General features: G+C 40.9%; 2 protein-coding genes across 5 annotated transcripts; both read right to left on the reverse strand.

Annotated features, from left to right (window-relative positions):
- Nucleotides 1-256: 256 nt before the first annotated feature.
- LOC112222076 (short-chain dehydrogenase/reductase 3) lies at nucleotides 257-10,688 on the reverse strand. 3 transcript variants are annotated; one of them, XM_042303930.1, is made up of 7 exons: nucleotides 10,280-10,688; nucleotides 10,014-10,162; nucleotides 8,071-8,219; nucleotides 6,048-6,167; nucleotides 2,577-2,815; nucleotides 1,973-2,098; nucleotides 257-1,744 (listed from the first exon to the last, which is right to left on the reverse strand). In XM_042303930.1, the coding sequence occupies exons 2-7, from the start codon at nucleotides 10,024-10,026 to the stop codon at nucleotides 1,660-1,662; spliced, it is 732 nt and encodes a 243-aa protein (XP_042159864.1). In that variant the 5' UTR covers nucleotides 10,027-10,162; nucleotides 10,280-10,688; the 3' UTR covers nucleotides 257-1,659. The 3 variants fall into 3 exon arrangements, with proteins under 3 accessions (XP_042159864.1, XP_024240435.1, XP_024240436.1); XM_024384667.2 differs by having other exon boundaries at nucleotides 8,071-8,217; nucleotides 10,013-10,162; nucleotides 10,397-10,685; XM_024384668.2 differs by having other exon boundaries at nucleotides 8,071-8,217; nucleotides 10,013-10,677.
- Nucleotides 10,689-11,121: 433 nt separating this feature from the next.
- On the reverse strand, nucleotides 11,122-25,774 carry LOC112222071 (immunoglobulin superfamily member 21-like). Of its 2 annotated transcripts, none has more exons than XM_024384658.2 (10): nucleotides 25,475-25,774; nucleotides 17,513-17,625; nucleotides 16,611-16,732; nucleotides 16,285-16,403; nucleotides 15,504-15,619; nucleotides 14,871-15,387; nucleotides 13,402-13,502; nucleotides 12,807-12,999; nucleotides 12,686-12,724; nucleotides 11,122-12,575 (listed from the first exon to the last, which is right to left on the reverse strand). In XM_024384658.2, the coding sequence occupies exons 1-10, from the start codon at nucleotides 25,584-25,586 to the stop codon at nucleotides 12,496-12,498; spliced, it is 1,512 nt and encodes a 503-aa protein (XP_024240426.1). In that variant the 5' UTR covers nucleotides 25,587-25,774; the 3' UTR covers nucleotides 11,122-12,495. The 2 variants fall into 2 exon arrangements, with proteins under 2 accessions (XP_024240426.1, XP_024240425.1); XM_024384657.2 differs by having other exon boundaries at nucleotides 25,427-25,774.
- Nucleotides 25,775-27,584: the final 1,810 nt, after the last annotated feature.

A 27,584-nucleotide genomic window follows, 5' to 3' on the forward strand; every position in this document is an offset into this window, starting at 1 on the left:
CTAGATGACTGACGGGGTGTTTTTTTCAATCCACCACCCCTCCATCTTGACACTCGCCCACCATTGTATTTTGGAAGCTATAGAAATTGATTTATTAATGTCTACATTTGTTTTCCCATGTTCATTCTATTACAGACACCTTAATGCATACGTTTATATTATGTGAGCTAAAACAAACATTTAAAATATATTTAAACATTTTTCTTAAAGTCAAATAATTAGAAAGTTCTGTTACTGACCCCACTACAACAGGTAATTTTATCCTTGAAACATTTAATTGAAATACTGTGGAATTCCATTCATTTTATGAAGGGCTGCTCCGACTGGGGAGTGCCAATATGGCCAACTGGTGGCTTCAAAGCCTCCGATTGGGCATTACATAGCATCTGCAATCCAGGGTGTATATACACACATCATTGGTTGGACCATTCCATTCTTTAACATTTCTGGTCTAAAACAGTATGATTGTGCATCCCTTGCTTTTGTGCACTAAATGTGTCCAAGTGAGTTTGTTTTATCAAAACTTTCTCCCATTCAGGAATTCTTTGATCAAGATACATCATTGAATGTTCAATATCTACGCCTACTTAAGATGCTAACCATAACCACCGTAACCCAAGATGACCCGAAGTTCAACATAATGTGGGAAAACTGATATTGGACAATAGAGCCCACCAGGCCAGGTATGATTCTCCAGCTGTCTGTGCTCCAGATGGATGACCATACTAAAGAAGATTAAGACCGAGCCGAGAGGGACAGATAGAGGGTACCAACAAGTGTGTTCAGTAGGCACAGTATAGGATCAAATAAACGTTATTCCATGTGTCAAATGAATGATGAATCTGAGAAAGTTGATTGTATTGCCTGTGTCCCCCTGAAACCATTTCTATGGGTCTTCAAATGGAAGGAACTTCTCCGGTATACTTTCCTATGGAGCAGAGAGTGTTATGACAAGACTTACAAAACGAACAATGAGCTCATAATTGGCAGGGCTGCAGCACAGGAATGTTGACCATGAGAAGGCTGGAGGCTTTAGCAGACAAAAAAAACTCAAAAGACTGGATCTGCGCAAACACAAGACAGCATATTCACAATACTGTCAAGTGGTAAATCCCCCAAAATATGACTATTGAATACAGATTTAACACCAGTTTTTTCTTAACACAAAAACTCCAAGAAGTCACAAATGAAATGCAACTACCAGATGTTACTCATTTGTTAACATACAGAGTACAATCCATTCAGCCTAATCTCTGTGCATTTTCAAATTAGTAATGGTATCATTAGTAAGACAGATGGGAAGTTTACCACAGTGGTAAGGCTTGATCAGTTCTGAATACCAATCCATCTGGTGCTTAGTCCATGATCCCAAACTGAAAGGCTTTGGAGGAAACACCAACCAACTCCAAGCAGCATAGAAATCAGTTTGGGGCCACCCAATTTGCCAACCCAAACACCACTATTCAAGTCAAGATTCCACAGCAAATCTCTTCTTGCACCATCAGGGCACAGTGACCCCAAGTACCTATAGTTCCTAAGGCCTCTGTTGTCTTGGAGATACTTCCACTCATTTGATAGGAAGCTGTTGTGCGGTTCTTAGTGCCAAGCCACAATGTTTGTGCTTCTGATGCTCACTACTCGTGTGTAGCCTCTCTGTTCTTATGTACGTCCCTTGAAGGTGTCCATGCAGGTGTAGCACCCTGAGAAACGCTGGATCTCCTCCAGAGCTGCCTGAGGCAGGAAGCTGTTGGAGATGGGAATGGAGCATGTTAGTGTAACAGAGGTACTTAAGTGAACTTAAATAATTAACATTGTCTGAGACCTGAAGACTTGCGTTAGCACCCTAGACTAATCCCTACGGCTTTAGCTCAGAGGACTAACAGTTTCCGGCGCTCAGAAAACCTGTTGTCACAGCTTCATTAATCTAACCCAGTACACTACTTTGGTGTCATGACAGATTGGGTCCCCCTACCTCTTGAGAATAACGAGAGCATGCATGGTCCAAGGTAAGTAGATGAACGGAGTGTTGGTCCGGACTGCGTCCACTGTCCGCAGGGCCACCAGCTCAGGATTTAGCGGGGGGAAGAGCTGAGGGAACCTGGGGGATGAACACAACACTTCACCTTCACTCTTTTTTCGGCAGCAGGTAGCCTAGTGGTTAGAGAGTTGGGCCAGTAACCGAAAGGTTCTGCCCCTGAACAAGGCAGTTAACCCACCGTTCCCCGGTAGGCCATCCTTGAAAATAAGAATTTGTTCTTAACTGACTTGTCTCGTTAAATAAAGGTTAAATTAAAAATGTATATATTTAGCCATGCAAGACATGTGAAAAGTGTCATGAATTTATCACAAAATGGATGAATCAACAATACTGAACTTATTCCTCCAGCCATTGGTGTGTGAATGGGATTGGTTATTCCATCTATGGTTTTCTTAAGGAACCTCTGAGCCCATGTGTCATTTCTGTGTGCTGACTCACTATACACTGGTTGACCCATAGCAAAACTAGAGTGCCATGTATAGTAGGCCCAATGTATGGGAGGACTAATATATGGGAGGCCCATGGTGGTCCGACTTACCTGACTCTCATGCCCTGGAACATGTCAGTGTTGGTGTGGAAGGGGAGCACGGTGGTGCAGCCCACCCCAGGGCAGTCCAGCAGGCCGAGGGTCAGGCTCTCCATGAACGCCAGGGACGAGGCCTTGGAGGTGCAATAATCTATGGCCCCCGGGATGGAGGACAGGGACAGGATGGAGTTGATACACACCACATGGCCATGGCAAAGCTCTAGCATGCGGGGTAGGAAGGCTTTGGTGGTCTAGAGAAAGAGACTACAATTAAATAAGGAAATAATCTCAGCAAAAAAATTCTCTCCTGTGTGCTACCTATATCCCCCCACTAGAATCCCCATACTTTAATGAAGACAGCTTCTCTATCCTAGAAGGGGAGATCAATCATTTCCAGATCCAGGGACATGTACTAGTCTGTGGTGACCCAAAATGCCAGAACTGGACAAGAACCTGACATCAAGACAGAGGGGAGGGGGGGGAACACCTACCTGAAGATGACAGCATTCCCGCCCCAATATGCCACCTCTACGACAAAACCACCAACAAAAACAGGTCACAACTCCTTCAGCTCGGTCACATGCTGGGTAGGTATAGTCAATAGTAGGCTTTGAGGGGATTCCTATGGTAGGTACACCTATAGCTAATTTCTTGGAAGCAGTACAGTAGACTACTTTATCACAAACCTCAACCCAGAGTCTCTCAGTCAGCCCACTGACATCCCTATCAGATCACAGCAGAATCACAGTCTACATGAACAGAGCAATACTCAATGATTGAGGCATCAAAGCAAACAACTTGCATACTATAGATGGGAGGGTAGTGCAGAAACCTAACAGAAAACAATTAGCTAAAAACCAATTCAATCCCTTTACGACAACATCCTGGACAAAACATGTCACTATGGTGAAACAATACAGAAATACACTAAGAAAAAAGAAAGAACAGCATGTCAGACATCAGCTCAATGTAATTGAAGAATCAATAGAATCTAACCACTTCTGGGAAAATTGGAACACACTATACAAACATGAAGAGCCATCTACCCAAAATGGAGATGTACAGATAAACCACTTCTCCAAACTTCTTGGCCCTATAATAACATTAAAAACATATACATGATCAATTAAACAATCTTAGTCAGCTTTTAAAGACATCCAAAACCCACTGGATTCTCCAATTACATTGAATGAACTACTAAACCCTTCAACCCAAAAAGGCCTGTGGTGTTGATGGTATCCTAAATGAAATGATCAAATATACAGACCACAAATTCCAATTGACTATACTTAAACTCTTCAACAACATCCTTAGCTCAGGCATCTTGCCCATTACTTGGAACCAAGGACTGATCACCCCATATCCACAAAAGTGGAGACAAATTCAACCCCAATAACTAATGGGATATGATTTAACAGAAACCTTGGGAAAGGTTTTAAAATCCATGTACACAAACAAGTCTGCTGTTAAAATTGGCAGAAACAGATTTGCGCCTTCAGGGGGGGTACTCCTGTGTGGTAAGACAGGGATGCAGCTTGAGCCCCACCATCTTCAAAGTTTATAGCAACATATTGGTGAGGGATATAGAACAGTCTGAAGCACCCGGCCTCACCCTACTTGATTCTGAAGTCAAATGTTTACTGTCTGGTTGGTGCTTCTGTCCCCAACCAAGGATGGCAGCAACTAGATCTTCACAGAGTCTGCCAGACCTTGGCCCTGACAGTTAATCTCAGTACGACAAAAAGAATGGCGTTCCAAACAATTTCCATTTGCCATGACCACAAATTCTACCTCGACACTGTTGTCCTAAAGCATATGACTATACATACCTCGGCCTAAACACCACAGGTAACTTCCACAAAGCTGTGAACGATCTGAGAGACAAGGCAAGAAGGGCCTTCTATGCCATCAAAAGGAACATAAAATTCAGCATCCCAATTAGAATCTGGCTAAAAATGCTTGAATCAGTTATAGAACCCATTGCCCTCTATGGATGTGAGGTCAACTCACCAACCAATAATTCACAAAATAGGACAAACACCAAATTGAGACTCTGCATGAAGAATTCAGCAAAAACATCAGTGTACAATCTACAGTAAAACACCAATAATAATAATAATAATAATAATAAATGCTGAGCACAATTAGGTCAATTCACGCCAATTATCAAAATTCAGAAAAAGCAATATAATTTTACAACCACCTAGATGGAAGTGATTCTCAAACCTTCCATAACAAAGCCCTCACCTACAGAGAGATTAACCTGGAGAAGAGTGCACTCTGTCAGCTTGTCCTGGGACTCTGTTCAAACACAAACAGACCCCACAGAGCAACACAACTAGACCCAACCAAATCATGACAAAATACTTACTTGACACACAGGAAAGAACAAAAAAAAAGCAAACTGGAATGTTGTTTGGCCCTAAAACGAGAATATAGAGTAGCAGAATACCTGACCACTGACTGAACCAAAATGAAAAGCTTTGACTATGTACAGACTCTGAGCATGGTCTTGCTATCAGAAAAAGGCCACCATGGCCTGTCTTTGAGAGCCAGGTCTGCCTATGTGCCCACAAAAATGAGGCGGAAATTGAGCTGCACTTTCTTACGTCCTGCCAAATGTATGACTATAGTAGAGACACATATTTCCCTCAGATTACAAAAACCCAAAGAATTTGAAAGCAAATCCAATCTTGATAAAATCCCATATATTTTAGGTGAAATACCACAGTGCCACCAAAGCAGCAAGATGTGTGACCTGTTGTCACAAAAAAAAGACAACAAGTGGAGCACAAACACCATTGTAAATACATCCCATATTTATCTGTTTATTTTCCCTTTCATACTTCATCTATTTGTACATTGTTACAACTGCACATAGCCAATAATAACATTTGAAATGTCTATATTCTTTTAAAACTATTGTGAGTAATGTTTACTGTTAATTTCTTATTGCCAAAGCAAGTGAAATTAACAATGTAAACATATGATTCCCATGGCAATAACGCCCATTGAATTGGAGAGAGCGAGAGAAACATGACAGTCTGCACATTGTTCTGCTCCACTCACTACTATTCCCTAGCTGTTCCTTCACTCTTCTCTCATACTAGGTTCCCTCCCTACTTCCTGGAATTGGCAACCTTAACAGAAGGGTTGCAGCACTCAGAGAGAAGGGGAACCAAACCTGTTCCACATCCCATCTGTGTAGATCAGAGGACAAACACCAATATCATGTAAGATCCTTTTATTAAGAGTGTCAACCAGCACTCTGTTGCCAGCATTTTACCTTAGATCCAATGATTCAGTACTTAGAGTAAAGTATAGTTTCTCCCCTTCACATGTGGGATCAATACATATTGAAAGATGACCCTAATATTTCCAATACTGAGCCTCGGAACTGAAACAAATCTAAATTCATACAAGCTTCAAAACATAATGCCATAATGAATGAGCACTTTGCTACATACTTATCTTAACACTCACCCAGAACTGGCCCAGCGTGTTGATGTGTTGAGTCTTCATCAGAGCATCATCGTCACTGGCCATCAGACTCTTCCCATGAACCACTGCGGCGTTATTCACTAGAATGGTGACGTCGCCCACCTAAGATACAAAAATAAACATATTTAGTTGTAAAAACCCAAATCTTGTTTTATGCCAGAAGCAAGCATTTCACTGTTCGTCTACAACGGCTGTTTACGAAGCATTTCACAAATAATATTTATCACTTTGTTTCCCTTGGTATAATTGAAAGGCTGATAAGTGAGCGATAATTATGTCATGTTAATCCTTGTCTTATTATAAGACTTGAGTTAAACTCAGTGGTGTAGGAGGGTATACACAGGTATAGACCCACGTATTTCAGTGTTTATTGCGCATACTCACTTCTTAATCCCTACGATGTGCATCAAAGTAGCCTTGTGTATTGGAGGTATATGCTGTATCAATTAATATGGCTGATGGAACCTATCAGAATGTTCACCTAAAAATGTTGATAAACTATTATTTCTTCACATTTTAGGTGCAGCAATGTGAACACAGTGGTAGGCCTATGCACGAATGTTCCAAAATGGAATTTGAGGGAAAACACCGGTCGGCAGGTAGGAAGGCGCCGAAAGGTTGCTGGATCGAATCCCGAGCTGACAAGTTTTTTTTTTTTTTTTTTTTTTTTTTTTTTTTAAATCTGTCCTTCTGCCCCTGAGCAAGGCAGTTAACCCACTGTTCCCCAGGCGCCGATGATGCCGATTAAGGCAGCCCCCCCCCCTCTGATTCAGAGGGTTAAATGTGGAAGACACATTTCATTTGAACGCATTCTGTCGGACAACTGACTAAGGTGTCCCCCTTTCCCTTTCTGTCGGACAACTGACTAAGGTGTCCCCCTTTCCCTTTCTGTCGGACAACTGACTAAGGTATCCCCCTTTCCCTTTCTGTCGGACAACTGACTAGGTATCCCCCTTTCCCTTTCTGTCGGACAACTGACTAGGTATCCCCCTTTCCCTAAAATGCACACCAAACATGACAGATAGAAATAGCTTTTAGACATTTAGAAAGAGGGGAGACCTAAAGATGCAACAACTATCATGTGTTGCTAATATGACTAGGATAATGCCTTTGGCTGCTAGATGGAAACCAATAATGAGGTCTTTGTAAACACATGAGGAAGTTATAAAATAATTGCCTTCACGTTTCTATGATGTAATTTTGGCTGTAGTCTACTTTAAAGCAAGGTAAGACATGCCTCAACATGAAGGAAAACGTCCATGTTTTTTTTTTAAATGAAGGAACAGGAAAAATAGAGCTGCTACTGATGGGCCCAAGCGTCTTCTGGTAGATGGAAAGGCCTTCCAAAAACCTTCTCAATTAAATGTTAACTACCTACAAAGTAGCCTATGCCTACCTGCAGAATGATATCATGAAATGCCTCAATCCAGTGGCCATTTGTTTTGCAAAATCCAACTCATGTGCTACAGAACGACTGAATTAAAGGGTAACTACACAAAAAGTCAAACTAGTCTCCTGATGTGGTTTATGAACATCCAATTTTATTGTTTTACTATTTAAACAGCAACTTTGAGAGTGAACATCAAAAACCTGTACATTTGACTCAGTTGACAGCCCAATTGATTTGTTCAATAGTAAGCCTACTTGCACAGTACGCTTGGGTTGGCCTGACAAATACCAATATGGGATTTATAATTTTAGGTCTTTCAGAGAGTGTATGTAACGGTTTCTCATATAATTTCTAATACAAGGCACCTTTCCTTCACTGGGCAGGCCGTTTGGAACATTTTGGGCTGAATTAGAACATAGACACTTCTCCAGGCACCACTAGTTAAGTTGATACATCATACTGTATATCCCTGTGAAACACTGGAAGATTCCAAAGGCAACCTTTGAAAGACTGGTTGGATGTGTAAGACAATTTATTACTGTCAGGTGTTTGTCATCTACTGTAAATGACATTGGAACTAGGTCATTAATTTGGGTGCAGCTCTCTCTACTGTACCTTCTCTCGGACCACCTTGGCCTGCTTGTACACCTCCTCCCGATTGGCCACGTCACACAGGAAGTAATGGCACTCGGCTCCTGTGGTGAGAGAGATCTCCTCGCAGGTCTCCATCAGACACCTCTCAGTGCGGCCCCACAGGATCAACTGACAACAGGCAGAGCGGTCAAAAAGGGCAGTCCATTGACATGAGAATGCATATTTGGATTTGTGTTATCTTGTAGGAATCACAAATAAACATAGGCTTTCTGGGTGGTAAGAGGAAGGTTGTTTTTAATTTAATGGTTATATATTAGGGTTGTAGATGAATATTATAAAAATCCTTTTGTCAAACCAAAATGTATCATTTTATGTTTCAAATTGCATTGGTAAAATGTTGCATGCATTCTTAAACTAGTGCTCAGATAGTTTACAGTAGATTCAAACTATACTCTATTACGTTAACATCTTTGCCATCTGTTTGAGATTGCTGTGCGTTGCAGAGTTCTATATGATTAATTGCTAATTGAGGAGGCATTAGCTAGAAATTGCGCAACCACAGACAAGTTATTTGATGTGCAGTTGATGGAAATCCAATGACTTAGGGCTCTGAACTTTAGTGTTTGAAATTTGAAGGCAACGTTCCCACTTTAGCGGAGACTATTTACGGTAAATTCTGCATGTCAGCTCAATCTAAAAGTATCATGAGTCTAGCGCTTCAGCTTTATAGATTGAGTAGAGCCCTAATTAATCAAATGTTGACCGGCGATAGCCAACATGCGCATAGCTGATGTGTCGGAGCTGTAACATGGCTGGTGCCATCAAATCAGTGAGCAGCTGCTCTTGATCATTGTCATGAAGCCACACTTGTCCCACTCGCGTTAGAAATTCAGAATGAGAAAATTTAGGCTATATAGAAATAATGCTCAAATTGAAAATCATTACAGAAAAATAATGATTTCTATCAGCCTAATCAAGGTGTAAATTATGTCGCACATTCCAGTGTTTGAACTTAACAAGGCTGCATGGAATTTCTCTTAATGCGACGCGGTGTAGCCAACGACAAGGTCCGCTTTAGGTATAAAGCCATGAGCCGCTTGGGGATTTGACAGCTCTAATGCAGTTCTACCTCCGACACCGCCAAAACGGCTAAAGTGGATCTAATTGAAGAAACTTTAAGATCTAATATCTTCTCCAGAGGGGTCCCTGTGCACTGATAACCCAGGATGGATGGCTACTGGCCAGACACACACACCAGTTCATTTTACAACAATGACAAATGCTTTGATGATAAAAGGAATATTTTCACCTTACTCTGAACTGTGCGTTCCACTACCCTGTCAGTGAACTTTATTGAACAGTCACTGGGGACCCAGAGGAGCTAGAGTTGAGGTTAAAAAGGCAACATCATTGTAGTTCCACGGAGCCATCTACCCAACCTGTCATCGCCCCCATTGTAAAGCACAGGGACTGAGGAAACACCTGTGTTTGTGTGCCTTTACAATAAAAGGAAAGGGGAAGAGAACACTACACATCATACATCACCCAGGTCAGCTAGGGGCTAAGAGAGTTCAGGCTCCTTTCCACTAGTGTAGTAAGTACTGGGACTTTCCCAATACTTTTAACATGGAAAAAAAACACACCGAAGGTGAATATCAAGTTTTTAATCGAACTGAAGTAATACAAAAATACTCGATTCTGAAGTTATGCTAGAATATAATAAAATATAAATCATAAAACACTTCCAAACAACTGTCCCTTTTCTTTCCCCCCAACTTTCAGATTATTCAATTGTTTTTGGAATTCCTGTTCATATTCTATTTATGAAAACCAGGATAACAAAGGTGCTGTGTGAAGCGATGTGAGCTGTCTGTCTGTTAATGCTTTGCTTTTTTAGTATTATTACTGGGCGTTTATCAAGTAGAACACACATTTGTAATACAAAGCGCAGTAATTAGTTTACCTTTTTTGCTCCATGTTTTGCAAACTCTTTCCCCAAATGCCGACCGATGCCCCGTCCACCGCCGGTGATCAATACCACCTCTCCGCGAAGGTCTTTCCGTCTGCTCGGGAGCAACAACCCCAAGCACGCTTTCAATACGCAGAAGATGATCTGGAACGTGAAAAGCACCGCGTTTCCGAAATTATTTAAATCCATTACGACTTTGTTAGGTATAAAGATGCCTTTTGCTGAGAATAAAATTGGAGTAACCACATAGACAATCCACACCTTCCCAAAGTGCGTGGCTCATGCCAGATGGATGTCTAAGTGTTCTCCATACCACTACCCCTCTACGACAAGATTCTTATCAATCCAGTTTTAATATCAGAGGTACGACACACATACGTCTTTGTTATAATAGGAACAGTACGAAAATGCAGTGATAATAGCTGACATGGAGCGCCAATGCCAACACAGTGCTTGCGTCAACCAACAGCACGACTGGATCTCGCGTCTACAACTGCCTATATGCTCAGACTGTTCTAACTGTCTAGCTACCGGTACTATGGCTTTATATAGCCCTTTCATCTTGATTGACAGTTTGAATGTTGGAGATTAGCCAATAGCCCCTCTGACTTGACAGTGCATGAGCGGCTGTAGCGCTTTTCCTTCTTCCAAGAAAGCTGCTAGAGAAAGTCGCAGAAAAACAAGTGTCTGCGGACCAAGTGAAGTGAAGTGAGACAACCAAGTGAAGTGAGTTACTAATATTGGGGTGGCAGGGTAGCCTAGTGGTTAGAGCGTTGGACTAGTAACCGGAAGATTGCAAGTTCAAACCCCCGATAAAATAAAATAACTAAAAACAGTAACTTCATTTGTCAGAGGGTGGAGCGAAAACCCTCAGTGACTCCGCCGTCCGTGGAATGAGTGACATGATCCAAGTTTACAACCACCACTGTTTTCATGGTATGAATTGCCAATAGACTCCAGTAACCATATAGTCTGGAGCCTATAATTGAAATTGTCTCGGGTGATATTCATTACCTGGGTGTTATACGCAATCACTAATGCCATAAAGATCCAATGACATATTAATGCAGTTTTTAGGTGACAACATTCAACATGACATATCATGTCATCCAAACGATATATTGGTATTTTATTAAGATCCCAAATAACTGTTGCTAAAGTAGCAGCTACTCTTCCTGTAGTCCACACAAAGCACGAAACTTGATAATACAGAACATTTATAGACAATAACAGCTCAAAGACAGAACTACACAAATGAAAAACATCACACATAGCTTACATATCAGTACATACACACAAAATATCTAGGTCAAATAGCAGAGAGGCATTGTGCCACGAAGTGATGCTTTATCTGTTTTTTTTAAACCAGGTTTGCTGTTCATTTGATCCATCTGAGATAGGAGTTCCATGCAATCATGGCTCTATTTAATACTGTACGTTTTCTTGAATTTGTTTGGGGACTGTGAAAAGAGCCCTGGTGGCATTTATGGTGGGGTAAGTGTGTGTAAGTTTACTGTGCAAACATTTTGGAATTTACAAAACATTGTTTCTTATAAAAAGAAGTGATGCAGTCAGTGTCTCCTCTACTTTTAGCCAAGAGAGACTGGCATGCATAGTATTGATATTAGCCGTCTGATTACAGTGAAGAGTAAGACATGCCGCTCTGATCTGGGCCAGCTGCAGTTTTTCTAGGTCCTTCTTTGCAGCACCTGACCACATTACGGGGCAATAATCAACATAATATAAAAATAAAGCCTGCAGGCCTTGCTTTGTGGTGTCAAAAAAGCAAAGCATCTCTTTATCACAGACAGACCTCTCCCCATCTTTCCAACCATTGAATCAATGTCACATTGGCTCCGTGACTAAGATTTCTCATTGGTAAAAGAAACTGGGCTGTGCATTAAAGTAGGGCCAGTAGGCCTACCACAGACCATACATTTTCCTTAAAGAATTGCAAGCATTTTAGCCAATGGCCTAAAATATACAGCTCTTTACCTATTTCAATTACTATTTTTCCGACCAAACATTTATTTCAATCAAGGTCTGGCTGACCAAGATATTTCAAAAACATGTCACATTGTATGTGTTCTGGCCTTCAAATAACAGGAAGATGGGGAAAAGCATCTAATATGGGCCAGCCCACACCAACTCGGTTAAAAAGACGTCTAACACACATTGGGGTCAACCATAAAACATAGCCACTGTGATAGTTGATCGTAGGATGTTGACAAGACGAAAAGGGAACATGCAGTTAGACAGGCAGAGTGACAACAAATACGAAGAGAGTTAGAATGCATGTAGTTCTTATCGCTCATATTTCTGACAATGTTTTTATTTTCAGACGTTGCTTCTATGAAAAGTGAACAGTGCTTCTTCAGGTCCAGTGGCTGGAACTCCAGAAGATGGGGAAGTGAGTGACGAGGAAGAGACTGGAGAGATTAGAGTGACTGAAGAAGGTCATGGGTCCATTTTGCTGCTCACGTCATCTCCCATGTCAGGGCTAACATTAGCACCATGGTGGTCAGCCCCAGTCCCTCATTGCAATAGGCTGCATCTACTAATAGAAGGAAATAAGTGTTAGTTACCTCATCTTCAGTAGGATGATATGTCTTACTTTGACCATGTAAAGAATTGAGTTCTCTTTTTTTCCATTCTCTCTATGCTTACCAACAAAATTGTGTCTCCCCTTCTTAAGTCTGGGGTTCTCTGTTTAAAACAGAGAAAACAAAGTAAGTCATGTGCATGAGGAGAGAGGGTAACCTGACACATAGAACCCTCGCACACTCACCAAACACGATAAGCCGTGTGTATGTGTCTGTGGAGCCCAGAGGGTTCTGGGCAGTGCATCGAAACATGGAGCCGTTGAGCTTGGCCGGTACTCGCTCCAGCACCAGCTCCCTCCCAATATGATCCTCTCTCCCGTCCAGCAGAGGACCTCCCACTCTGGTCCAGGTGAACAATGGCTCGGGGAACACCATGTTCTGGGAAGTGCATATGGAAAAGCATCCTTTGTAAATAATGTGTGTAATGAGATTGACAACATTGCAGTCAGACTGCACAAGATCACTGATATGCAAGATACCTTGACTCCCAAATAAATAGTATGTGATCAAGATGATAAATTGTGCGCCTTGCCAGCTCGCATTACTCTTACAAATTCCCTCAAACATGCGGAATGACTTTCATTCAAATGTACATACGACTTTCATTCAGATGTATCTCCCAGTTGTATTATATAGTTGTAGCGCGACACCTGCTGGAGAAATGTTGTATTTTTAAGAAGGTTTTCTTTCAATGATGGTGATATGTGGTTGTCTTTCCTACAGTTGAATGTACTTACTGGTATGAATAATTTAAAAATAAAGCATTTATTTTGCACTCACCCCAGTGGATGAGATCTGGAGGCCCTGAACTGTAATGCGGACAGTGTCCCCTACTTTAGCCTTACCAGGCGTCATGGACAGTTTGGGGCCACTGGGAGCAGCTAAAGGGAAGCAAATAAAAACTTTTTTTTTTAAATGAATGTTACATATTTTCAATCTTTTAGCATTTTAACAAAACACTATTTTTCCTTATGTCTCAAATAATTTCTAAAGGAATAAATTAAGCATCTATATTCTCTGTATACTTCGCAAAAAGCTCTCAGCCTTAGAATCCATCTTTTTATCCATTTTATTTGAGCATGCCTGCTAAACCATGGCTGACTGGGAAAAACTGTTTTTGATGATGATGAAGTTTCCACTATATCTAGTAATCCACTCAAACTAACTGATATGAGGTTCGACGTGTATTCATCATGAACTGATGCCGGTGGCTGTGCTGCATACAGACCAAGTTTGTGTAGGTGTGTGTGCTTATGGAATTACATATGTAACTGTGCAGAAAATGGCTAATCTACTGTGAGATTTCTCAAGCATTTCTAAGCAGAACTAATGGATCCTCTGAACAAAATACTCCATTAAGGAGCATCCTCATTAAGTGAGTCACTGCCTATAAACAGTTGCTGGCTGCTGCTGGATCCTGAGCTAAAGCAGTGATCAGGTTCTCTGTACTGTATATTCCTGTAGTTGGCTGATGCTTAAGACTGGGAAGTGCCTGTTTTCTGCCATTACTGAATGCATTAGCTCTAAGTAGGGTTGTACATACACTGAGCACACCAAACATTAGGTACACCTTCCTATTGAGTTGCACTCCACCTTTTTGCCATCAGAAAGAACAGCCTCAATTCGTCAGGGCATGGACTCTACAAGGTGTCGAAAGCGTTCAACAGGGATGCTGGCCCTGTTGACTCCAATGCTTCCCACAGTTGTGTCAAGTTGGCTAGATGTCTTTTGGGTGGTGGACCAATTCTTGATACACACAGGAAACTGTTGAGCGTGAAAAAAGCAGTAGCGTTGCAGTGGTTGACACAAACCGGTCCACCTGGCACCTACTACCATACCCTGTTCAAAGGCACATAAATAGTAGTCTTGCCCATTCACCCTCTGAATGGCACACATACACAATCCATGTCTCAATTTTCTCAAGGCTTAACAATCCTTCTTAAACCTGTCTCCTCCCCTTCATAATGTTTTGTATACTCAGTGTATATTCCCCAAATTACGAGCTTTCAGACACCATGTTCATTTTCCGTTAATTCAGGAAAAATACATAAAGAGAATTTGAACTATTATTTTAACAAGCTATTATTTTAGAATGTTCTCTCCCCTTGCATCCCTAGCTCTGACAGGTTAATACAGACATGGACTCCTTGGGTAGCCAGTATTTGGGTGGCATTAAAAAGTGGGTTAATGTCCTCATGGAGGAGATATTTGGTATCCAGCTGATTGTCATGGTCTAATTTGGTACTCACACAGAGTGACCTCAGCCTGCATGGGCATGGACAGAGCTGGGTGCTTGACCTCGCAGCTGTACAGGGCGTCGTTGTCCAGCTGGGGGTTGAGGCTCCAGGTGAGCATGGCTCTGACCTCCATGGTGCCGTCGCTGGACACCTGCCGCCGGTGCTGGAAGTAGTAGAGCGGGTCAGTGCTCTGCATCCAGCGAGGGAACTCCCGGCTTACCACTGTCTCTGGGATCACCTCCGGGGTGGTGGGGCTGGGTTCAGACCCCTCCAGACTTCCTGGCTCCCTCCTGGCCCCTACCATCTTCCCCATCCCTCCTTTCCCAGGGGTGTCATGGTCCAGACGGGGTGGCTTCCCCTGGTCAAGCAGGGAGAGGGACTTCTTCAGCTTGGTGTCATCCAGGTCTCTACTGATCGGGGGCCTAGAGATCCGTAGCCCTGCCTGGCCCCTGCCCTGGGATTTTCCCCCGCCACCCTCCATAATAGAGGGGTCCACCTCGATCAGCTCGCCGTCACGCTTGAAGTACACCTGAAAGGATAAAGATGTATGAGCCCGTAACAACCAATCACACCCATCATTTCAAAAGTGTTTTTACTTCAAAACATATTTCAGTATGAGTACTGTTTGCTTGTGGGCAAACTCACCATAGGGGCTGGCTTTCCTCCCATGATGATGCAGACTAGAGTGAAGTTCTGGGTGTCATAGCGACTGAAGGGGGCCAGGCAGTCTGCTGCCACTACAGAAATGGACTTAGGAGGAACTATGGAGGAAAAATAGCATAGAACCTGTGACTCAAAACGAGAGAACCATCTACATATAGGCACATTTTGCATCTAGTATTTTCAGAAGGGCTACATATAAAACTAACTGAAACATTAAACAAACATGTCTGTACTGTACTTGGGGGCATAACGTTAGTCTCGTAGACCTGGTATACAAGATGTTAGTCTGGTATACAAGATGGACTCTCTTGGTAACCTTGATCGGGGGGAGGGATTCCAGGGTGTCAGACAGACAACTCTCCAACAAATCACAAGGTAGACATGCCAGAACGTCGCAATTCGAAACCAACGTTATAAGGCAAAACATTTGCAGTGGTTTAAGTTAAGTTAGTTGATGCAAACTAGCCACTTGCGAAATGCACTCATTCAAAATAACCTCCGTGATCTCCATCTTGCTAGCTACTATTTTGTGTTGTATTCATGCAGATGAGGCAGTGGTGTGGTCCCTGTATGCCAAACTGACGTTCTATTACGTACAGACGTGTTAAACGGGAACATTGTGGGAGGCAACACGGATTTATATAAAAGACTATCAGAAAGCAGTCTCCTGTGCATTTCCCACATCTCAACAGTAGGGGGAGGCAGAGGTGATTAAAATACCACATGATCATATCATTATAGCGTTAATTCTCTTGAATCTTACCCATGACAGTGAGCACGATGCTGCCAGAGGCTAAGACCACCCTGTCTCTAGAGGCCTTGTCGTAGATCCCCACGTGGCACTCATAAGGCCCATCATCATCCATCTGGACCTCAGGGAGCCTGGCAGTACAACAACAAACCCCACAAAGATAATAGCCATATAGGTTAGGAGTTTTCCAGGTACTCAAAGCATTGAATAAGATCAGATAAAATACAATAAGATACGATCAAATAATTTAAGCTCAAATAAAATAAGCCTACACTTGCGAGTGAAAACACTGACCAATGTTCTCTTTCTTGAGGCTGCCGCCTACAGTTCAAGCTTACCGGACAGTTGATTGGTAGACCAAGTCTTCTCGTCTGCGGAAGTCCTCCATATGGGAGAAGTTGGTGTTGGTCATGGCATCATAGGTGAAGATCTTCTGCTTGGCACTGCCACCCTCTGTCACCTAGAAAGTGAAGGAATACCTCATATTACACAGCCTGGACATGTATCCACCTACTTGTAACACAAGTTTCTACACAAAACACAACCTTGGTATTTGGTATTTTATTAGGATCCCCATTAGCTATTGCGAAAGCAACAGCTACTCTTCCTGGGGTACACACAGAACATAAAACATGACAAAATAGAGTACATCTATGAACAAGAACAGCTCAAGGACAGAACTACATACATTTAAAAACGGCACGCATAGAGTACATATCAATGCATACACACTAAATATCAAGGCCAAATAGTGGAGAGGCTTGTGCCGTGAGATTAATCCGTTTTTTTAATCGATGCACACAGTTATTCTTTTCCAATTCATGAAAGCTAGAGAGCTTTGAAGCCTCTTCTTTTGCCACTTTAATCAGTTTAGTTAGTTGTTACTAGGTATTCATTTTATTTTGGAGGAGCTGGGAGCTCAGGGTGAAACAAACTGTCCGTGTGGACTACATTACATATCGCTACATACATTCATAGTTTAAGGAGCTTATCAAACCTAGTAGCTCTTCAGAAGCCATTAGATATAGTACAGTTATGTACTGTATATTAATGCACTCTCTCTTTGCATCAAAAGCTTTGATGCGTTTGTCAGCGTTTTAATTGAAGTGTCAATGGAAAATGTCAGAGAACAAAGCCGACCTAATCAAAAGCTTCTCCTAGAGGTAAACACAAGATACAGTATGTGCTGTTGCAAACAACCATACGCTTCGTACAGGGACATCAAGGCCACCCTACTCACCCGAAACCACACAATCTCTCGCAGGTTGCCATCTGTCATGAAATTGCACTTGAGCGTTACCGTGTCTCCAATGACAACGGGAGGGAGAGGCTCAAGAGTGACAGTTAAATAGCCTGTGGGTCAAAGAAAGAAGTACAATATGTTACACACATTTCCACACATGTTTATCTCTACAACATACAGTCCCTTCTATGAAACCCATAACACAGTCCAGCACAAAACTTGCTAAAGGCATTCATTAGACATAAAGTTGTTCTATTTTATTTTATGATTCTTAAATACCCTCTTGTGTTTGTGTTACTATAGTTCTCAAATGACCATACCACCCTGTCTCGGGAGCATTTGAAATCAAACCTTATAGGCTAGCTGTAATTACATGGATTGTTAATAGTGCACAATCAAGGCTAAATGGCCAAAAGTTTTTTTTCGCAGGCTATTACAGCTTTGGATAGGAATATTGTGTGCACACATTTCCCCCTTTTACTTTCATGATCATTATGGACTTGTTCATTCATTAACTCTGGTGCTGTAATAGTAGGTGTCCATATCTGTGTAAAGGTAGGGTGGCAATGGCAGCACAAGTGCATGTTTATGTCTCGCTATTTCTCCCATTATTGTGGTCTTAGTGTGTGCTAAGTGCTGTGGCTCTGGGTAAAAAGTAAAGTATGGTCAATTAAAAACCAACCTGTTTCCTAAACAAGCCAAAGACATGATATAGTGCTGAGAAGCAGAGATCTCGATCTCTAACCTGGAGAGGCAGAGATAACGTAGTAGCGACCTCTTTCTCTCTGAGAATTAATGCACTGTCATGATGTGTTTTCATTTATAATAATTAGGTGGTTGCTTATATTTGTCCTATTTCCCATGTACAAGTGTGTAGTATGTGCATGTGTGAGTTGGAAACTCCCCCTGAGACACCCTTAGAGAGTGGGGTCATGGCCAGGGTCTGCCATTATCAACGGTGACCCTGGAGCAATTAGGGTTACATTCCTTGCTCTTGGGCACATTAATAGATTTTTCAGCTTGGTGATTGGAACTAGCCACCATTTGGTTTCCTGGCCTAACGCTCTAACTGCTAGGTTATCTGCTGCACTTTCATCAGCGCATTCTGTGGCAGAAAGAATCTCTAGCTTTACACTAAGTAAATGTTGTCAGTGTTATAGTGTTGTATGGGTCATTCCACAAAATGAGTCCCTTCTGCACCAATATTGGATTTTAAAAGCCTGTTATATTAAATAAAGTGCCATATCATATAGACCATATGGAAAATTCAATAAATCAGTATTTTGACATGTCCCTCTGTGGACTCTCTGTGACTTCTTTGAAGATTTTAACCCACTTAACCCCAACATTTCTCCAAGTTTTCACCATCATTTGACAACTTCATTTCTGAAGATTATTATTTGGGCGGCAGGGTAGCCTAGTGGTTAGAGCGTTGGACTAGTAACCGAAGGTTGCAAGTTCAAACCCCCGAGCTGGTAAATTACAAATCTGTCGTTCTTCCCCTGAACAGGCAGTTAACCCACTGTTCCTAGGCCATCATTGAAAATAAGAAATTGTTCTTAACTGACTTGCCTAGTTAAATAAAGGTACAAAATGTATTTATTGTGATTAGTGATTCATTTTTAGATAAAAATACATGTCCCTTATTTTAAGGTCCACCCTGTTATGTGAACTGAACTCTCGTTTTATAATGGTAAAACTATTCCTTTTTAAATACATTTTTATTATTCACATTTTTTGTTACCCCCTTTCTCTCCTAAATTGCGTGATTACGATCTTGTCTCATTACTGCAAGTCTACAACGGCTCGGGAGAGTGGAAGGTCAAGTCATGTGTCCTCCGAAACATGACCAGCCATGCTTCTTAACACCCGCCCACTTAACCCGGAAGCCAGCTGCACCAATGTGTCAGAGGAAACACTGTTCAACTGATGACTGAAGTCAGCCTGCAGGCGCCCAGGCCCGCCACAAGGAGTCGGTAGAGCACAATGAGCCAAGTAATGCGCCCCTGTACAAACCTTCCCCTAACCCGGATAGCGCTGGGCCAATTGTGCACCGCCCTATGGGACTTCTAGCCACAGCCGATCGCAGGCTGTAGTGACACCGCAACACTGTGATGCAGTGCTTTTAGACCGCTGCGCCACTCGGGAGGTCTTAAATACATTTTCCGAAAGAGACATTGAACCTCTAATAGTCAAATCAGGTTCTACTCTTTTTGACAATTTTCTGGTGTTTTGTGGTGGAAACTGAGTGGGTCGAGCATAACACATCAACCCTGTTACCCATAGGTAGACAGGATAGAAATATTTGAAAAATTATAACAGCTTGCATTCAATTGCCCCTCCCGGTTGTACACAACAAGCTTCCATTCCTCCTGTCACAAGGGGATTTATGGCTTATTTAAGGTTAAATTGTCAACCCTGTTACAGTCAACTCTGTTACTTTATTTGGCACTTAATTAGGCATTTCCTATAGTCATTTTTGTTATTTAACCTCTTTATATAGTAAAACATGTTTTTTATTAAGTTAAACATGTCTCTCGGGTGGCTTAAGGGCGCTGTACTACAGCGCCAGCTGTGCCATCAGAGACTCTGGGTTCGCGCCCAGTGCGGCTTGGTTGGGTTGTGTATCGGAGGATGCGTGACTTTCAACCTTCGTCTCTCCTGAGCCCGTACGGGAGTTGCAGCGATGAGACAAGATAGTAGCTACTAAAATAATTGGATACCACAAAATTGGGGAGAAAAAGGGGTAAAAAAATAAATAAAAATTAAACGTGCTCATCAGGACAGAATGTTAAAATAAGTTAAATAAACCCAAAAGGACTTATAAACGACCTATATAATAATATATAATAACCTATATAATAACACCAGGGTGTACATAGTACAGATTAAATCTGTAGGATCAGGTATCCACGATGACCCTTGACTTTTTGGCATGTTGAGTGTGATGGTGTGATGGCCCAGGACTGATCCCAGAGCACTTAAAGAGACATAAGCGTAGCACAGTGCAGGGCAGCTGGTAAAGAGTGTAATCTCCTGTTTCATACAGCTACTCCAGTATAGAATCCCCACCCCTCCTCCCACCTTGGCCTCTACACCCTGACGTCAAGGTGGATTATTTTTCCTCATGTTTTTCCCGCTAATCCCCCATTTTTTCATCAACAGACCCAGGAGAGAACTGGAGGAAGCTTTATACTCACAAACATTTGAAAAAGAAATAAAGAAATTGCAGCATTTTGGAGCAAAGAGAGCTGCCATTCAACCATGTAAGCGTGAGCCCTGTAGGTGGATGCAAAAATACTTGACTCAGATGTTTTTATGATGTCAGTTGACATTTCTTAAAGGGGCCCTTCCACTAAGAATATACAATCCCAATCAGAGTTGTATTTCTAAGGGTTTCTTATAGAACAAGGTAGTCCGTCCCTATTTAGGTCTGTTTTCACCTGTTTGGTGACTATCGAACATAACCTAACTATTGAGGCTGTCAGCTACATCCTCCTCATCCTGTTTGGTGACTATCGAACATAACCTAACTATTGAGGCTGTCAGCTACATCCTCCTCATCAGTTACTGTTGGTGAGGTTAGGTCTTGAGGGCCCGAATCTGACCAGAATTAAGCTTGCGTAAATGGAAAGTAATTACGTTTTTATGCCTATTCTGACCTTGAACTTAAGCATGAGAATAACATGCAATTCAACCGCTATTCCTTGGGGGTGGAGATCAAATAAATGAAGGTGTGACAGAGGATGTCTCGAGATACACTGTATTCTGACCTTGAATTAATTCTCTCATAATTCCACCACCTTTATGTGTGAGGAAACCATGAATAATGTCTAGCGAACCTACCGGTTACAAGTGGGAAAAGCATCTAGGCCTACTTATTTTTTTCAGATAGAAATTATATCATTCTCCATGCACCGTAATTTACAACTAGAAAAGAGCTATTGATAAGAGCTGGGTAAATTAGTAATCCGTTTGGATAAGGGAATTGTAAATATAAATTACATATGTTTTAGATCTATTTTACCTTACAATCGCTGGAGACAAATGTGAAACCAGTCATATGGCAGCAAACTGAAGCATATCAACATATCAACTTTCCCACAGTAAAGTTTATGAAATGCTTTGCCATTGTGCAGAATTTAAATTGTATGGCCATTTAACTTGCAGTTTCTCTGTTTTCTATTTCTGTTTTCTATTGTTAAATATTAGCCTCTATCAGTATCAATTTAAAGGGATGGCTTACGATAAATGTACTGAAAACCCTATTGAATGAAAACTCAACAAGAAAATCTGTTAGCCAGCAAGTGGGAGGGCTTTCAGGTAGCCAGCCACACCTGCAGATTACTAATTTATTTGTCTCCAGCGACACGACTGAATTAGGTAACGCCTTGATCCTACCGAGTCGCACTGTGTTTCGGTACATCAGAAGTACTTTAATTTCCAATGGAATACTGCGTTTCCAGCAGAGACAGCTGCAGTGCGTTCTATGTGGTGCATACGGTGGATTTATCAAAGGTGTGCATCAAATTGTATGCATAGACAGCTTGAATGAAATGGTAGCTGAAGGTGAATGTTTAACTTTTGTTGCACACATATCCAGATGATGCTGCATACCATTTTGAGCAATGACACTGTAGGTGTGAGTATGAATACCAAATACTTACCAAATACTGAGAAGTGCGTAGGAATGGTATGCGTAGGAATGGTATGCGTAGGAATGGCGTAAATTCTTATGTCAGAATTGGCCCCTGAATGCATCACCATTGTCTTACGCAGTTAACAAAAGGCAGCGATAGTCCCTACTCACCCAACTAGAGCCCAGATATAAAATATAAATGAATATAAATGAATGCGAGTTAATGATGAATGGTTTAAGTACAGTAGTTTTTGTACTTACAGTTGAAGTCGGAAGTTTACATACACCTTAGCCAAATACATTTAAACTCAAGAACTTTAAGAATGCGAAATGTCAGAATAATAGTAGAGAGAATTATTTATTTCAGCTTTAATTTCTTTCATCACATTCCCAGTGGGTCAGAAGTTTACATACACTCAATTAGTATTTGGTAGCATTGCCTTTAAATTGTTAAACTTGGGTCAAACATTTCAGGTAGCCTTCCACAAGCTTCCCACAATAAGTTGGGTGAATTTTGGTGCATTCTTCCTGACAGTGCTGGAGTAACTGAGTCAGGTTTGTAGGCCTCCTTGCTTGCACACGCTTTTTCAGTTCTGCCCACACATTTTCTATCGGATGGAGGTCAGGGCTTTGTGATGGCCGCTCTAATACCTTGACTTTCTTGTCCTTAAGCCACAACTTTGGAAGTATGCAACTTTTGTCACAACTTTTGCCACAACTTTGGAAGTATGCTTGAGGTCATTTTCCATTTGGAAGTCCCATTTGCGACCAAGTTTTAACTTCCTGACTGATGTCCTGAGATGTTGCTTCAATATATTCACATAATTTTCCTCCCTCATGATGCCATTTATTTTGTGAAGTGCGCCAGTCCCTCCTGTAGCAAAGCACCCCCAAAACATGATGTTGCCACCCCAGTGCTTCACGGTTGGGAGGGTGTTCTTCGGCTTGCAGCCTCCCCCTTTTTACTCCAAACATAACGATGGTCATTATGGCAAAACAGTTCTATTTTTGTTTCATCAGACCAGAGGACATTTCTCCAAAAAGTACGATATTTGTCCCCATGTGCAGTTGCAAACCGTAGTCTGGCTTTTTTATGGCGGTTTTTGAGCAGTGGCTTCTTCCTTGCTGAGTGGCCTTTCAGGTTATGTCGATATAGGACTCGTTTTGCTATGGCTATAGATACTTTTGTACTGGTTTCCTCCAGCATCTTCACAAGGTCCTTTGCTGTTGCACTGGGATTGATTTGCACTTTTCGCACCAAAGTACCTTAATCTCTAGGTGACATAACGCGTCTCCTTCCTGAGAGGTATGATGGCTGCGTGGTCCCATGGTGTTTATACTTACGTACTATTGTTTGTACAGATGAACGTGGTACCTTCAGACATTTGGAAATTGCTCCCAAGGATGAACCAGACTTGTGGAGGTCTACAATTTATTTTCTGAGGTCTTGGCTGATTTCTTTGGATTTTCCCATGATGTCAAGCAGAGAGGCACTGAGTTTGAAGGTAGGCCTTGAAATACATCCACAGTTACACCTCCAATTGACTCAAATTATGGCAATTAGCTTCTAAAGCAATTACATAATTTTCTGGAATTTTCCAAGCTGTTTAAAGGCACAGTCATCTTAATGTATGTAAACTTCTGACCCACTGGAATTGTGATACAGTGAATTATAAGTGAAATAATCTGTTTGTAAACAATTATTGGAAAAATTACTTGTGTCATGCACAAAGTAGATGTCCTAACCGACTTGCCAAAGCTATAGTTTGTTAACAAGAAATTTAAGGAGTGGTTGAAAAACGAGTTTTAATGACTCCAACCTAAGTGTATGTAAACTTCCGACTTCAACTGTATGTATTGTATATACTTTTTTTTGAGATGTGGTTTTCATGTAAGTCCTTGGGCTTCAAACCTCACCTGCACATCTTTTAAAAATTTGTTTTAATCTGTATATCACTTGTTTTCTTTGGTGCAAATAAATGTAACTAAATTAAACAGTAGAAGACCCACTGCAAATACCCAGGGTGCACTTCAACTCATGTTAGTGCACTACAATGAACAACAAGCTTCTCAGGCTCGCTCCGTCTTCTGAGCAGACACCATGACAGACAGCTGTCATCTACTGTATCTAACAGAGGACATTGTAGGCCTTCAATACAGTACACCCAGTCCAAGTATTTTGAATTGTACGGTGATCAGAGAAATAAACACTGGCACTGTTGTGAGACTTGATTCTTCTGAAAATAGGTACACTCAAGGCCTAAGCTTATGCTTGAAGCCTGCAAGCATTGATTCTGCGAAGGAGGAGGTTGTGAATGAAGCACTGACAGAAAGCTAGCAAGGAGATTACTTTCTCTCTCTCTCTCTCTCCCACTCACAGACCAACTTGATCTCACGAGCCACTGGGGGTGGAGTGCCATTCGTCTGGCAAGCGAGACTACAGAGCCACACTCGGATCCAGAGACACACAGATCCAGGCAGACAGGCAGACACACGTGCACACACACACACATGTGACAGAGCAACTTCAATAGGAACTGCATTCACTGAAATCACAATTATGCTCTCCCTCCCCTCAATTTCTATAGCATATATTATTGCCATATGATGGGATTGAAATGCTATACTTACATGATATCACAGATCCTGATTGCAAATCATGTTACTTATATTAGATGCTTGAAATAATGCATATCCGCAATGTTTTGTTGGCTTGCATTCTGTCAGGTCCTAGAGCCTTGGGACAGTGGCATTTAATCATTTTAGAGTACAGATTACCTGTAAAATGGGTCAGCCAAATAGCCTTTATCCCTCAGATAATCAATCAAAAACTGGATTGGGTAACTAGGATTGTGACATCATAGCCTCACTAGCATGAGACAACTTTTAGCCTATTTAAGTCAAACATGCATTCAACGAGTGTACTCAATGTACAGTCTACAGAAATTGCTGTATGATACAGTGCATCTCCTCGTGGACAAACTAATAATTTTGGATGGCTGTCAATACCTTGGAACTGTTTACGGTCAATCTAGGCTAGTGTAATGAGTTTCAAATATGTAAAACAGGTAAGAAAATAACGTTTGCAGCCTATAATCATTGCAATGTCATTTCAATCTGCAGGCTTTAGAGCTACAGCCTAACACAGAAGTATGTTAAATGTGAAATATATAGTAAAAATGGTCTACAGCATGGAGCTTTAGAAATAAAATCAAAACTTTTTAGCTAATAACAACAAAATGCTCCATATAGTACAAAAAACGGAGACATACCAACAGCTAAATCCAAAACATATACGAGGATACACAGAGAAAACGCACAAGTCATCTTCCCCGTTCGTGTGGTCAAATTGACACTCCATCTGTTTTTCAGGCGATAAATCGTGGATAAAGTGCCATCCACAATGTCCGCGGCACGGGGTCTGGTCCCCATTCGGAACGCTTCATTCTGCAACGAAACGCAGAGCTACTTTTCTATTTCTGTCAAGCGACCAGTGAGAAAATAAATCCTCATCCCGATATTGCTTCCAGAATAGTGTGAGGATTAAAAACTACAACAGATTTGATGTGAATAAAGTCTCATCAGCTCTTTCGCGCTCTCTCAACACACGCTTACGCGTGCGTGCGCGCACACCTTGGTGCTTCCTCTCTCTCACATTACACACATATATATAATATGTATATATATATATATATATATATATATATATAATATATATATATATAATATATTATATAATATATATATATATAATATATATTATATATATTATATATATATATATATATATATATATATATATATATATATATATATATATATATATATATATATATATTATATATATATATATATATATATATATATATATATTATATATATAATATATATATAATATATATATATATATAAAATATATATATATATATATATATATATATATATATATATATATATATTATATATATATATATATATATATATATATATATATATATATATATATTATATATATATATATATATATATATATATATATATATATATATATATATATATATATATATATATATATATATATATATATATATATATTATATATATATATATATACAGTACCATTCAAATGTTGACACACCTACTCATTCAATTGTAGAATAATAGTGAATACATCAAAACTATAAAATAACACATGGAATCATGTAGTAACACAAAAAAAGTGTTATAAAATATAATTGGATTTGTTTATTTGAGATTCTTCAAAGTAGCCACCCTTTGCCTTTGCACAGCTTTGCACACTCTCGGCATTCTCTCAACCAGCTTCATGAGGTAGTCATCTGGAATACATTTTCATTTCAAACAGGTGTGCCTTGTTAAAAGTTAATTTGTGGAATTTATTTCCTTCTTAATGTGTTTGAGCCTATCAGTTGTGTTGTGACAAGGTAGGGGTGTTATACAGAAGAAGATAGCCCTATTTGGTAAAAGTCCCTATTACGGCAAGAACAGCTCAAATAAGCAAAGAGAAACAACAGACCATCATTAGACATGAAGGTCAGTCAATCTGGAAAAGTTCTATAACTTTGAACATTTTTTTCAAGTGCAGTCGCAAAAACCATCAAAAACCATTGCTATGATGAAACTGGCTCTCATGAGGACCGCCACAGGAAAGGAAGACCCAGAGTTACCTCAGCTGCAGAGGATAAGTTCATTAGAGTTACCAGTCTCAGAAATTGCAGCCCAAATAAATGCTTCAGAGTGTTCAATTAACAGGCACATCTCAACATCAACTGTTAAGAAACTGCGTGAATCAGGCCTTCATGGTACAATTGCTGCAAAGAAACCACTACTAAAGGACACCTTTAAGAAGAGACTTGCTTGGGCCAAGAAACACGAGCAAAGGACATCAGACCGGTGTAAATCTGTCCTTTGATCTGATGAATCCAAATGTGAGATTTTTGGTTCCAACTGCATGTCTTTGTGAGATGCAGAGTAGATGAAAGGATGATTTCTGCATGTGTGGTTCCTACAGTGAAGCAAGGAGGAGGAGGTGTGATGGTGAGGGTGCTGGTGACACTGTCAGTGATTTATTTATAATTCAAGGCACACTTAACCAGCATGGCTACCACAGCATTCTGTAGTGATACACCGTCCCATCTGGTTTGCGCTTAGTGGGGCTATCATTTGTTTTTCAACAATGTCCCAACACACCTCCAGGCTGTGTAAGGGCTATTTGACCAAGAAGGAGAGTGATGGAGTGCTGCATCAGGTGACCTGGCCTCCACAATCACCCGACCTCAACCCAATTGAGATGGTTTGGGATGAGTTGGACCGCAGAGAGAAGGAAAAACAGCCAATAAGTGCTCAGCATATGTGGGAACTCCTTCAAGACTGTTGGAAAAGCATTCCAAGCTGGTTGAGCGAATGCCAAGA

The sequence above is a fragment of the Oncorhynchus tshawytscha genome, linkage group LG22, assembly GCF_018296145.1.
Source record: "Oncorhynchus tshawytscha isolate Ot180627B linkage group LG22, Otsh_v2.0, whole genome shotgun sequence".
Lineage (NCBI taxonomy): Eukaryota > Metazoa > Chordata > Actinopteri > Salmoniformes > Salmonidae > Oncorhynchus > Oncorhynchus tshawytscha.